Source organism: Daldinia decipiens (genome assembly GCF_022478715.1).
Source record: "Daldinia decipiens strain CBS 113046 unplaced genomic scaffold F4813scaffold_5, whole genome shotgun sequence".
In the NCBI taxonomy this organism is placed as follows: domain Eukaryota; kingdom Fungi; phylum Ascomycota; class Sordariomycetes; order Xylariales; family Hypoxylaceae; genus Daldinia; species Daldinia decipiens.
The window spans coordinates 515,275-527,893 of record NW_026054548.1 but is presented as its reverse complement, the minus strand read 5'-3'; the positions used below and the strand labels follow the sequence as shown (position 1 = coordinate 527,893).

The 12,619-nt window shown below is 48.3% G+C and overlaps 2 protein-coding genes across 2 annotated transcripts; one reads left to right on the top strand and one right to left on the bottom strand.

Annotated features, from left to right (window-relative positions):
- The first annotated feature begins 370 nt into the window (after positions 1 to 370).
- F4813DRAFT_348455 (acyl-CoA dehydrogenase family member 11) lies at positions 371 to 2,430 on the top strand. The gene is made up of 2 exons (XM_049242080.1): positions 371 to 734; positions 824 to 2,430. The coding sequence occupies exons 1-2, from the start codon at positions 636 to 638 to the stop codon at positions 1,913 to 1,915; spliced, it is 1,191 nt and encodes a 396-aa protein (XP_049102786.1). The 5' UTR covers positions 371 to 635; the 3' UTR covers positions 1,916 to 2,430.
- A 662-nt stretch (positions 2,431 to 3,092) lies between these two features.
- On the bottom strand, positions 3,093 to 5,797 carry F4813DRAFT_264955 (uncharacterized protein). Its single transcript, XM_049240304.1, has 5 exons — positions 4,653 to 5,797; positions 4,224 to 4,580; positions 3,822 to 4,170; positions 3,530 to 3,770; positions 3,093 to 3,456 (listed from the first exon to the last, which is right to left on the bottom strand). Exons 1-5 carry the CDS (start codon positions 5,374 to 5,376, stop codon positions 3,124 to 3,126), a joined length of 2,004 nt encoding a protein of 667 aa, XP_049102785.1. The 5' UTR covers positions 5,377 to 5,797; the 3' UTR covers positions 3,093 to 3,123.
- Positions 5,798 to 12,619: the final 6,822 nt, after the last annotated feature.

Sequence of the window (12,619 nt, the reverse complement as noted above, 5' to 3'; positions counted from 1 at the left end):
ACTTTGTTATCTGGTTTCTGGTTTAAGCAGGCTTGAGCATGTTAGGTACTTTGTAGACGTTGGATGTACCTAGGTCATGTATGTCCTATGTATGTATGTATGTACAAACTACAACTTTCAATTTATACCGCGTGCAAACACTTAAGAGTCCGAACCAATGATATCATCCCTTTCGAACCCTCCCGCATACGCTAGCCTGGCCGAGGGTATCTTGGCAGGAGACTAGAGCTCCTTGTGCTACTAAGCTACCCCTCCCCCGCAAGAACTCAGCAATAGGATGGGAGGGTTAAGTGGGGTCCACCCGTTACCGCCTGCCGGGTTCGTAGCTTACCTCGGTATCCTGCGACGTCAATTCCTCGTTTTGGTTTGGCGGGTTGGAGCTTGGGTAATTTACCGATTATCTTATTTACTTTTCATTACCGATAAGATGTGATGTGATGGGTTTTGTTTCTTGTAACCTAGTTAATTATTCTTGATTTGCTGCTCTTACTATATACTATTATTACACCACTACACTACGATGTGGTAAATTGTAATTGAGTAGATAGACAGACAGCACAGACCCAGCATCTCCCTTTCCCTTTCCCTTTCGTCTACTTCCCGTTCAGCTAGGAGGAGCACGAGGAAAATCGACCATGGCAGGCCAAGTACGGCATCCGATCGACACGGCGGCGTTGGAACGCTACATCGCTCAGAATGTACCCGAGATCAAGCTGCCGCTGGACGTGAAGCAGGTTCGTTAACCTAGACAATCCTATACAATCCTATATACAATACTATATACATAAATGATAATAGATCCTCCAGCTAAACACCATCCCAGTTCGGCTTCGGCCAATCCAACCCAACCTACCAACTCACCTCCCCCGACAAAACCCGCTACGTCCTGCGCAAAAAACCCGCCGGCAAGCTCCTCTCGCAAGCCGCCCACAAAGTCGAGCGCGAGCACCGCGTCATCGCCGCCCTCCAGCACACCCCCGTCCCCGTCCCCCGCGCCTACGCCCTCTGCGAGGACCCCAAAGTCCTCGGCACCCCCTTCTACATCATGTCCTTCGTCGACGGCCGCATCGTCCACGACCCGTCCATCCCGCCGCCCCACGCCCAGACCCCCGCCGAGCGCGAGGCCCTCTGGCGCGCCGCCGTCGAAAGCCTAGCCGCCCTGCACAGCGTCGACCCCGACGCCGTCGGCCTGGGCGCCTTCGGCCCGAAAGCCGGCTTCTACGCGCGCCAGCTGGCCACCTGGAAGCACATCTGCGACGTCCAGGCCCGCACCCGCGACGTCGACACCGCAGAGCCCGTCGGCCCGATCCCCCACATGGACGCGCTGGTCGCCTTTTTCGGCGACGAGGCGCTGCGCCCGCGCGACAGGGCTACGCTTGTGCACGGCGACTACAAGATCGACAACCTGGTGTTTGCGCCCGCGGAGCCGCGCGTCGCGGGCATTCTGGACTGGGAGATGAGCACCATTGGCCACCCGCTGTCGGACCTGGCGAACTTGCTCAATCCGTTCTACCTAGTTTCGCTATCGCAGTTGCCGTCTTTCGCCCCGTCGTCGCCTTCGAAAGACGGGGTTCCGAGCCAGACCGAGGCTATAGCGGCTATAACCAACGCAGGCTTCCTCCCCGGCGCCACGCCCGGCCTTCCCACGCCCGCTACGGTGCTGTCCTGGTATGCGGCAGCCGCGGGCTGGGATCCGCGGCCCGACGAAGTAGCTTGGGCTTGCGCGTTCAGCGTATTCCGGCTCGCGGCCATCTGCCAGGGCATCGCGGCGCGTGTCGCTACGCGTCAGGCCAGCAGTGCCGATGCTCGTCGACATGCCGCTGCTCTACGACCGCTCGGCGAGTTTGCGTGGGAGCTAGTGAGGAAAGAGAAGGAGAGGCGGAAGGCTGCGTCTAGTAGTAGCGCGAAGCTATGATGGCGGATCTCTACTACCATCGTCATATTTTTGCCACTTTCGTTGTTTTACTCGGCCTTTGAATCTAAAGTAAAGGATTTGGCTAGTTAGTTAACTAGACGGAAGTGGGAAGTTTTGCGTTTTGCTGGAAGCTTCTAAACAACGGTAGGATTACTTGGGCTGGGATATGAGCTACGATCACAAAATCAGCATTCATCCCGTGTATCATCTACTTAGGTTAAGCCAACATATTTGGATTCATTTTCAATGAGTTATTAGTTATACAAAGCGATAGTTTTGGACAGCTGCCTAGGTTAGATAGTGTACAATGATAAGTAGCAGTTTGAAGAATATAATCAAACTCTCGTAAGCTCATGAGCTTTTATATCCCTTTAAGGGTTTACTTTTGAATACAGCAACAAGTCATTACATTACATAAACGCATCAAGACATCGCAAGTTATCAAAGCACGTCGCTCAATTAGAGCCTATTTGGCTATCTGAATTAATGAGTATGGTTAACCCTTCACCGCAAATCTGGTTCGGGACGGGGAGTCAAATATATGCATTCATGAAGAAGCCATATCGCCTTGAGGCCGAATAGAAATCCCTATCAAGTTTTTGTTTCGGGGGAGGAGACTTCCCAGTCTAATAACCGTCTCCTAGAAGTGAATTTCATGCCTGTCGTCAAATCCGGCGGCCCACTGAAATCGAAGCCGTCCGTGCTGAATGGGAAGAAAATATCATGGTGAACCTGATCTGCGTATCGTGCGTAAAACTTATAGCCGCCCTATCCGGCCCCTAAAACCTCGCCTCCCCTAACGCCTAGCAAAATATGTCTCCGGAGTTGAGTAGAAGAAGTGTCGGTGAAATAACTGCCCCCGCGAAATCCTCAAATCAACCTACGAATCGTGCCAAACCATCGAGATGCCGTGTGCGGAAAATAAAGAAAATCGATGCAGATCTCTATGTGGATTACCTGCTCCATAAGACGTCGCATGCACGAATGAAAAAAAGAAATAACAACTTAGAAGCGCCAGATTATTGCTCCCCCTATCGCCTGTTATCGGAACGCACAATTCGTCCCAGTCTATTACTTTGCGGTAGATACCGAGAACCCCGTGTTGCTCGCGTCATATGTAGAGGCATTGACATCGGGTTTCTGTGATAGTGAAAGGTAGGCTGTAATCCAGGAGGAGGATTTAGGCCCGGGTTTTCCATCGCGTGTCCCTATGACTGCTGGTGGGAAATACCCCCTCCGTAGATAGCCTCGTCAGCATTAGACATATAGACCTCTGGGCCTGCATATGTCGGGGACATGGGCGAGGCATGCTGTGAGCGCATATGGGGTAGTGTAGGATACTCTTCCCCGTTGCTACCAGATCCTGCGATAATTAATGGATTCAGGTACGGCTCAGACGGTGCTCCTCCCATCTGCGGCGGGAACTGGAAAGAAGGAACACTAGCATCAAATGTCGGCCGGGTAGTCGTGTTCGACGAGGATGCAGAATGCTGGCGATTGTGTGAATGGTTCGCATTCGGTCTGCTAAGCCAGGTGTACTGCTGCAGCGAATTGTTAGTAAACTTTTACTTCCTCCCACAAGGCTTCGAGGAATGTAAGCTAAGAATTACGAACCTGAGCTGGGGCGGCACCGTTTGATGCGAAATGCGGCCGTCCGGAAGGAAATCCTCTCAAGCTCCCGTGGCGAGGACGCACTCTACGTCTGCCGTCGCTAGCCTCGCTAAACGGAAGCGGAGAGTGACGATCCCCGAAATCGACATGCCAAGCTGGTGTTCGAGAATTATACATCGACGGATTATCTTGTCTTCTAGCCGAAGCACCACTTAATGCAGAATACTCGAGGTCTGGGAACGGGCTATATCACGTGTTAGTATAGGGGCATAATATCATAGTAAAGTACAAATACCTCGAAGCTAAAGCTGCTAAACCACCCAGCGTAGTTTCGGCAGGTCGCCCGAGCGAATCTGACTCGCTACGTTCGTGCTCTCGGGCGTTCCGGTTCTGCATCTGCATCTGCATCGCCACCTGGTGGTGCTGGCGTAGGAATCGATAGACGTTATGAGCATTCATCGCGTTTCGATATTGAGGTTCCGATGGGACTTTATCCCTACAGTAGGGGCAGCTGTCTGATTCTTCAAACCACTTCTTGATGCAATGGTCTCCAAAGACGTGTTTGCACTTTGGCAGCCGCAGCGGGTTTTCACTGATGCCTTCGGGAGTCTCGGCTCCATAGTCGTTATAGCAGATCACGCAGGCTAAGTACCATTAGCTAGAATTACTCGACGATAGGCTCGGCATTAAAACTCACTCCTCTCATTTTCCGGTAAATTCGAAATTGCCACACTCTCAAGTGAAGTGATTGCCTTCTTAGAGGCGACTCTCTTATTTGACATTGCCCCCCTAATAAGTTGGTGCGCTCTCAAACGATCATCGGATGCGTTGTCTAAACCGGGTGAATTGTTGACGGCAGCCTCCAAAAAGGAAAACGTAGCCGCATCGGGTTCCGAGTCGTCATCGCTAGACCAGCCCGACTCAGATGGCAATCGCGGGACAGCCCGTCTGTTTCGGGTCGCACTAGCCCGACGCGGCTCGGAGCTTGCTGTCTCGTTTGACATATCGCTGGTTCGAGGACCACCAGGTGCTTGGCGGTGAGGCGAAGATGAGGCTAACGGCAGAATCATGGTTAGAATAACTTTAATATAGGAGCAAACGTTATCAAGAAATATTAGTAGCGTACCTGAGTTGGAGGATCCGTAGTCAGTCTGCCCACCCGAAGGAGTAGTTACGTCGGAAGTCGTAAAAGGCGATGGCATACTATGACGAGTAAAATGAAGATTGTGCTGACTCGACTGCTGAGCGGGGTGTGAAGTTTGGGGAAATGTTGTTTGCAAGTTTTGGCTTGCAGTTGTAGGAGGCATAGAGGTGAGGGATGGCAAGGTTGTCCTTGAACCATGCACTGAGGCGTTGTGTCCTGTTTCGCCCGCAATTCCACCCTGAGGTTGTTGACCTTGATTAGAACCTGAGAAACCTCCCTGACTATGTTGAATAGGAGCCGTGCCTCCAATCCGCTGCAAACTGAGCAACGGCGCCCGGTAACGGAATTGATGTGGGTTACTATGTGGGTTGTATAAGTTGGGCCCGTTTGATTGATATGGCGGCTGGTTCATTTGGCCAGTAGTCAGCGGTAAAATAGGCGGAGAAGGTTGGTAGAGAGGATCAGTGTTCCATCGGGCATGGGGTGGGGGCAGAGTTTGCCAAAAGTGAGGGTTGTTGTGCACCGGGTCGAAGTAGTAATTAGGTCGAGACGGAAACATCGGTGGTGGATGTTGGTTGTGCTCAGCAGCAGCAGCCCGTAAGGCCGGACATGCAGAGCGAGCTGCGTGGTCCACGTTCGCCGACGATGAGGACGGATTAGAATGCTCCGGGGGGTGCATCATGAAATCCATTGTTGAAGGGTCCATGCTATTATTATTTTTTTTTCTTCTTTAGGAGAGTGGCGGCCTTAGTTTTAAAGAGACCGTCACTCCCGTTCCTATATCCTTACGATTACAGACGTGTGGTTGCCTTGATGTCTTTGGTGGAGAGAGTGGGACGGATGGGAACCGGACGATAGACGGAGGGGTCGGTGGAATAGATAACCAGGGCTGATGGCCTCGGGATGCGGATATAAGTAAGATCACCAGGGGTTAAAGTCGGCACAGTTGGAACAGCCGACGATATTGAAGTGTTTTCTTTTCCTTTCCACACGGTCCCAAAAGGACTAATACTGTGCCAACCAGAAGATCCTGCCTACTTGACACTTTTCGCAAGGTACGTGGGGAGACGGCGATGACGGCATAGACAAGGACTGATGGTTTATGTGAAAGTAGAAAATATGGTGCGGGATATCGTGCCTGTGACGAGTTTGTTTTCTCGGACCGTTCGATTATCTACCTGAGTCGTTGTCGGTAAAAAATAACACTGTTGCCAAGTGACAGAGAAGTCGAACTTGCGTCAGGTCTTTAGGTCTTCAGGTCCTTGTGATCTGCTACCTATGAAGACTTACGTCTTCCTCCCCCAAACGCTAACTAACCGGGCAAAGAGCTGTGTAAATAAGTACTGGACTTGCAAACGCTTGCCTTTGACAATGCTTAAATATCAAAATACTTAGGGGCGGAAATGGAGAATATTCGATCCTAGGTATTGACGGCAAATTGATAATAGGATATAGTTAGGCAGGAAGATGGTGAGAAGATAGGTCGCCGACACGGCAAGAGGTGGTTTAAAGATGGAGATTGAGATATGGAGGGGTTTTATTTAGATGCTAAGAGCTAAGAACCAACATCCGATCCGATGCGTTCACGGGCCTACCTGGATGTACTTTGGGTCTATCTCCAGGGGAAGGTAGGTCGGGAGAAACAACGAAGGAAGGGGGAAGGATGGATAAGTAGGAAGGTAGGAGGGAGACAAAAAAGGACAAAAAGAAGGCTGGCAGAAGACTGACTGTGTTCAAATTAAGAAATGGTAGTAAGTGCGATGCAGCAAATACGCATGCTCTTACCATACAGACACAGATACAGATACAGATACAGCGCTACAGCAATACAGCAATACTTTACAACGATACAGCCATAGTGCACTGTGTGTATTCCGTAATATGTAATATGTAAGGTAGGAAGTTAGGTTAGGTGGGTATGTATGTAGGTATTGTATGTACGATATGTACATATGTACGATACGACAAAGTCTAATTTGACCAATAGACGACAAAGGTACAATACATAAGGTACTTACAGGCGTACTACCTAGGTCGTACATACCTATGCTAGGTACATAAATCCACCTTACATCCATGACCTACCTACCTTCAAGGTTACTACCTAGGTAGACTGCTAAGTAGCCAGGGCTGTCAGGTAGGCCTACCTTGCCTACTTAGCCTACCTACATCCTACATAAGCTAACGTGCGTGAGTTGCAAGTTTTAGGTAGTTTGCCTTATCCAAGGGATTTCCATTGTCCACACAGGTTTTTTTTTTTTCTTTCTCTGGAGAGCCGTGCCGTGGACAAAAAAAAACCCCCCCCATTCATACGTACCCATGTACCTACCCTTGGACCAGCCCAGTTAGGTACTTAGTTGGCATAATATTATTGGTACTATGAACCGAAGAAGTCATTATCGCAAATGGCAAATGGCAAAATCAGCAGCAAAGAAATATAAAGGATAGAAATGCCGCCGGACTTTGATACGTTATTAGCGGAGAGGCGGCTTAGGAGGCAACTACCACGCCCAAAGTCCCAAGGTCCAAGCTCGGAGGAAAAACGATGCAACGCAGACTCCGAGCCAGTCTGGACTGGCTTGGCTTGGCTTGCTCTAGGCAGACTCAGATGCTTGCAGGCGTCTTCATCCGCTAGAAAAATAATTGCTCTATGTATGTAGAGCAGAGTAGGTTAGAGCCTAGGTGTTTGGCATCAAATGCTATGTAGAAACCGTCGACGTGTTGCCGTACCCATATATGTACCTAGGGATTGTGTAATTGGTGCAACTGGCGTGCAACTGTGTTTCTCTTCTGCATTAATTCGGGGACTCGGAACTGCGGTCGTTAGCTGCGGAGTGTTAGGATGATTGCTGCTTTAGTTTTCTAACAGGGAGATTTCAGAATTGGTTTCATGTTGCATGTTACGGGCATGCGGACAAGATAAGAATGTGCGATAAGGCCTTATTAATATCAATTATATAAAGTACCTAATCTACCCTGTCTCCCTCTACTTCTACCTGTCATTATGATAGAATATCAAATCGGATTTTATAGCATAGCTACGCCAAGTTCAAACCCAATTACATAAACCCGATTTCAACTTTTTCTTTTATTTCTCTTTGAGACTTTGACCTAGTTATTGACTCTAAGTTCCTAAGTCTGTGTTGGACTTGTTGGCAGGGTTCCTAGCATCAATCTCTTTCCTTATTGGGTAATACCCGACTGAAGAGTGGAACCTCTTAGCCTATGATAGTCCGTATCATACGGCATACGGTACACGGTACACGGTACACGGTACACGGTACACGGTACACGGTACAGTAGACATTCATGCATTTAAGGCAAATATCGCTCAAAGTCGCTAACATGGCAACATGGAATTCTTCCGCATCATGTAGGTCTTTAAGAGGTATTCAACTTTGGTCATTTCCAATAGTCATTCTAACATGATCACAATCCTGAAATAACGAATCAATATTCAACATGTCCATCCCCTTTTACACAAGCGGTACCCTACTGACTCGTTCCCCAGCCACATGATGGGATCACCGCCCCGACTGTTTTTCATTGATCACTCATCACAGACGTTCGTCGTAGTCATGGAACCCCTCATATGTATCTCCCCTCCCCCGTCCCATACCCTGCCCTGTGCTAGCAAGCGCGAGAGAGACAGCCCCCCCCCAAGCCAGCGCCTCGCTGCAGCTAGGATGCTATTTTCACTTATAACCAACCAAAAATTACAGGACCGACAAGCAGCCCGTCACGGTATCAGCCGGTCGTGGAAGTGATTCTGTGGTCGGGTAACGATACAATGATGCTACCTACTATTACATAGGCCATCTTACCTGGGATCAGATGAATCATCCCGGTCCTTCGTGGATACCGGTTTAGGTAGCCCTGGCCGCCAATACCGCAACTTGTAAAAAGAAGCCTGCTCCCTTCCGTCTGCCTCAACCACGTCTTGACTTGATCTATCGTCTCTTACACCCTTGTCTATGTATGAGCAGATAGACTAACTCGCACTAAGCATGTAATGCTTACAAGTCATACCTTTCTGTCGCAAAGATGTGCCAGTCTAGCACGATCCAGGAAAGTTCTATATATAACGAGAATAGGACCATTACACGCAACAACAATACAGAACGCCCCACGACTATGAGACTATGAGCAAGCAGCACGGTTTGTGCGGCGAAGTAGTAAGTAAGTTTTCGGACCTAGAGCGTTCCAAGGTGGTAACATCACCACCACCAACACCAGTTTCAAGAGGGGTCCGCATCAGTCCGAGAAGACATGTACCATTTTACGGAGTATTCAACGCGGTTCCGTGCGAGCTCCAACCACGCAGATCACACGCCTGCATAGCTAATTCTGCGGACACACACATGTCGGTCCGCCGTCCACTATCCACCCTAGAGCTACCCCACGGAACATTTACGACTATGTAGGCCACTAAATAGGTCGACGACGTTCTCCATATCGGCGACCTAAAAAAACGACTATGAATTACTACGTGCAGATAGACCACTGGTAGCACTTTGACTAGCGATCTCCATAAAGCGTTGGGTCGCTTCTTCCCTTATCTTGTACTCGGGAAACAGGCTCGTTTGATAGCCTGGCTTATTATATTACCCTGTTCTCATCCCGCCTAGGTTAGCCAAGTTCTTGTCTGCGACTGTTACAAGGAATTGCGAGTCCGCCTATCCGTCAAGACACTGTTCAGGTAACCTAGCCTGCATCACATCACGCTGACTTGTATGCCTGTTTTGTGATGCGTTCGATATCATGACGCAGTTATACTACGAAAACCTCGTCGGTATTGCGCCGCTCGTAATCTTGTTAATAGCTCAAGTTTGATGGACCGAATGGTATGCCGTCCCACCCAAGACTACCCAAGAATGATGTATTTGCTAGTTTACGAGCCGAAGTTTCGCTTGCAAAATGTTGCAAAGGAAGGTTGAGCGATCAAATTTGTTGAAAAAAAGAAAAAGAAAAAGCCCTCATTTAAATAAATATTCTCTCTTCATTCTACAGAACAGAGAGAAATGTTGCAGACCCCAGCAAAGCGATTAGGACCAACAAAGATCTAACCTAGTTTGAACCTTGAGGGGATAGACAGCCGACAATCAGTTATTGTGGTCCATATATTTCACCATAAGAACTTTATGCTGGTCACCCTCTCACTAGCCAGAGAAAAACTTGAAGATACTGTATGTGGGTTTTAGCTTGTGATGCTTTTTTTTTCTTGTTCCCGAGGCGCATATTAACTATACGCAGGCTAAAGGGTTGTCCAAATCACTCATTGGAAGCCGTACTGTAAAAGTGTCAACCGGTAAGTAATATCAGGTACCAAGGTTCAGGTACTTTTCCTATGGTCTTAAATCAAACTTTGGTTTAACTACCTAACTATTAGAAATGATCTAATCCAGTATTGCTCAACATACCGAATTAACAATATCCTTTTAAACGGTTGCAAAACCACCCCGCCAAAACCCTGTCATTAATATTTAATATTGGAAACTGTAATCCGTACCCACCGCCCACCGTATCTGTGGAAAGTTTGCATGTATGGGATTTTAAAGGAATTAATTAACATTTAACACTCCCTGCCTCCACCCGTACATACGAAAGGACCTTTTGTCGTTCTTGGTAGTAAATGGAGAGTTTAAGTACTTTGATTGGCTATATCGCAAAAAGGATCGACCCAGGGTTCTACCCATCGATTTTGTAATGCAACTTTTACTTTTACGGCTTTGCAGCATCGCATGGAAATTCCTATATTCTTATCAACATATATCAACATCACATCTTACTGTATCTTCTTAAGTGCTCAAGTCCCCCCCTCCCCCGTTCGATGCGAACATGGTCGGATATAACATGGAAACATAGTATGGATTCATGGATTCATGGATTCAACCATGCGTGGTCAGCTGGAATATGACCTCGAGGCCATTTTCGGGCGTTTGCCCCGTCCTACTATCAATATTGAGCCAATGCCTCAACGCCATCTATTCTCTTAGCATTTCAAGCCTATCGCCAGACTTAACCCATGCAAATGAGATCTGGCGAGAACGAGGTCTGCTATTTAATTCACGATTTGGAAGACCAATCCATAACGGCCCAGATCATAGCACAGCCTATTCTTTTCCCATCCGTGCTTCTAGGCTTTTTGGGTTGCCTCATTACCATTACCATTACCATTACCATTACCATTACCATTACCATTACCACTGCCTACCCACTGATATATTATTATTATTATGTTAACCGGCGCCAAACTTCCCTACCACCAAATTTGCACCAAATTTGTGTCATATGATGAAATTGGCCTTTTTTCACCGCATATCTGTCTCCGCTCAAAACCCGCCTCCAGGGAAAGAAAAAAAAGAAAAAAGCCCTTGCCCTCTCGGTATTCCAAGCATAGCTAGACTTCCCGAGCTCTGTCTCACTGTGTAAATTCATTACATACAGGCGCCACTTCGGAATGACAGAAACGCACATTCAATTCGAGACCTCGCTTGTTGGCTTTTAATATTTGGTCCTTTTTTGCCGCCGACCCAACGCGACAAGACTAATCCTAGAACTGGCTCGTCCTACTGAAACATCGCAACCGAGCCTCCCTGTACAATACTGTACAATACAATACTGTTTAAAGCAAATTGCTAACCTGCGGCTTTAACACATATCCAGTATCTATCCAGTATCTTTTGTAACACGTCTTACAACGCTAAACCGTCATTTTTATTTCACAATACCGAGGTTTTGCGATACCATTTTCTAGCCTCAATGGCGCAAGTTGAGTCGAAACTACACAGCCGAGTTGCATCGAATAGTTCTTAACTCGGCCTTTATCAAATCCACTAACCCCCCCCCCCCTCGTATATGCTTCGCCTCTAGTGTCTCCAGCGCTTCCGAGGTATAGCAGAATGCGTCGTTGCCGCCTCATGCATATTTGCGGCCATGCTATTCGTCGCTTGCATTGAGGGGATCCCGCAGAGCACATTCGCTTTTCAGACCCGAGAATAAGGCGCTGTAGTATAGGATCAACTGGTACCAACCGCATCCAAATTGGAATACAACGTTTATCTAACGGCCAAGTCCTCCCAGTCTTATTCTCACATCAGACGCATGGGTCCAGATTGCCGGTGTTGGCCAAGCGCCCTCGATAGACGATCTATTCTAGGGATAGCATTTTAATGCTGTCCCCAGCCCTGTCAGGTGCAGCTTTTGACGTTAAAGCACGGGATATAAGGCTTGTCCCAAAATGCTCTGTATTTCTTAAAAGGCAGGCTAAGACATGAAATGACTTACTGGGAAAGGCAAGCCGGGGACTCCGACGAAAGAAAGAGAGGCGGTCCGTTGACGGCCATGCTCACATCTCGGCCACCGAACTCGGCTTCATAACCCAACTCTAGAGACCTAGGTAGTAGTGACGTGTTTGGATATGTTCACGTCATACAAGGCCACATTTTGAAAGTTCGAATAACTTCGCAAGATGTTTTGAAATTTTGGTTGGAGCATACGGTGACGACGCTATTTACGTATCGCGGGGCTGGCTTACGAAAATATCGAAATGGCGGCGTTCACACGAGGTTCCTACATCTGCCTCGTACCGGCGCAGCCGTATTACCTATTACCAGGTCTTCAGTTTACACGTAATGGCGCCTTGAGGGAGGTAACGCGGCCCACAACTGCATCCTTTGCCCCTTTTTTTCTTTTTAACAGATGCTACAAGCTACAGCCATCCCGTTGTTATACGACGTACTAAAAGAAGCATTGGCATAATCTCGTACGACGCTAACTTAGCCTCGGCCCTCAAGTCTTAAAGCCACCACTCTTAAAATTCGAAGTCGAATTCTTAGCCACTGCTTACATCGTAGTGACTTTGCCACCGGTCTCACTTAAACGAGGCCAGACGTCGCCGGCCCCAAGACTCCCGACCTGTGTTTACGGCTCCTATAAGGGCTCTCCGG

Bases quoted from the DNA above. Each gene is read 5' to 3' on its own strand.
- F4813DRAFT_264955 (XM_049240304.1), bottom strand. From the start codon at position 5,376: ATGGACCCTTCAACAATGGATTTCATGATGCACCCCCCGGAGCATTCT. The intron at 4,581-4,652 runs GTACGCTACTAA...TTCTGCCGTTAG, and splicing joins CTACGGATCCTCCAACTCAG to CCTCATCTTCGCCTCACCGC. The intron at 4,171-4,223 runs GTGAGTTTTAAT...AATGGTACTTAG, and splicing joins TTTACCGGAAAATGAGAGGA to CCTGCGTGATCTGCTATAAC.
- F4813DRAFT_348455 (XM_049242080.1), top strand. From the start codon at position 636: ATGGCAGGCCAAGTACGGCATCCGATCGACACGGCGGCGTTGGAACGC. The intron at 735-823 runs GTTCGTTAACCT...ACACCATCCCAG, and splicing joins TGCCGCTGGACGTGAAGCAG to TTCGGCTTCGGCCAATCCAA.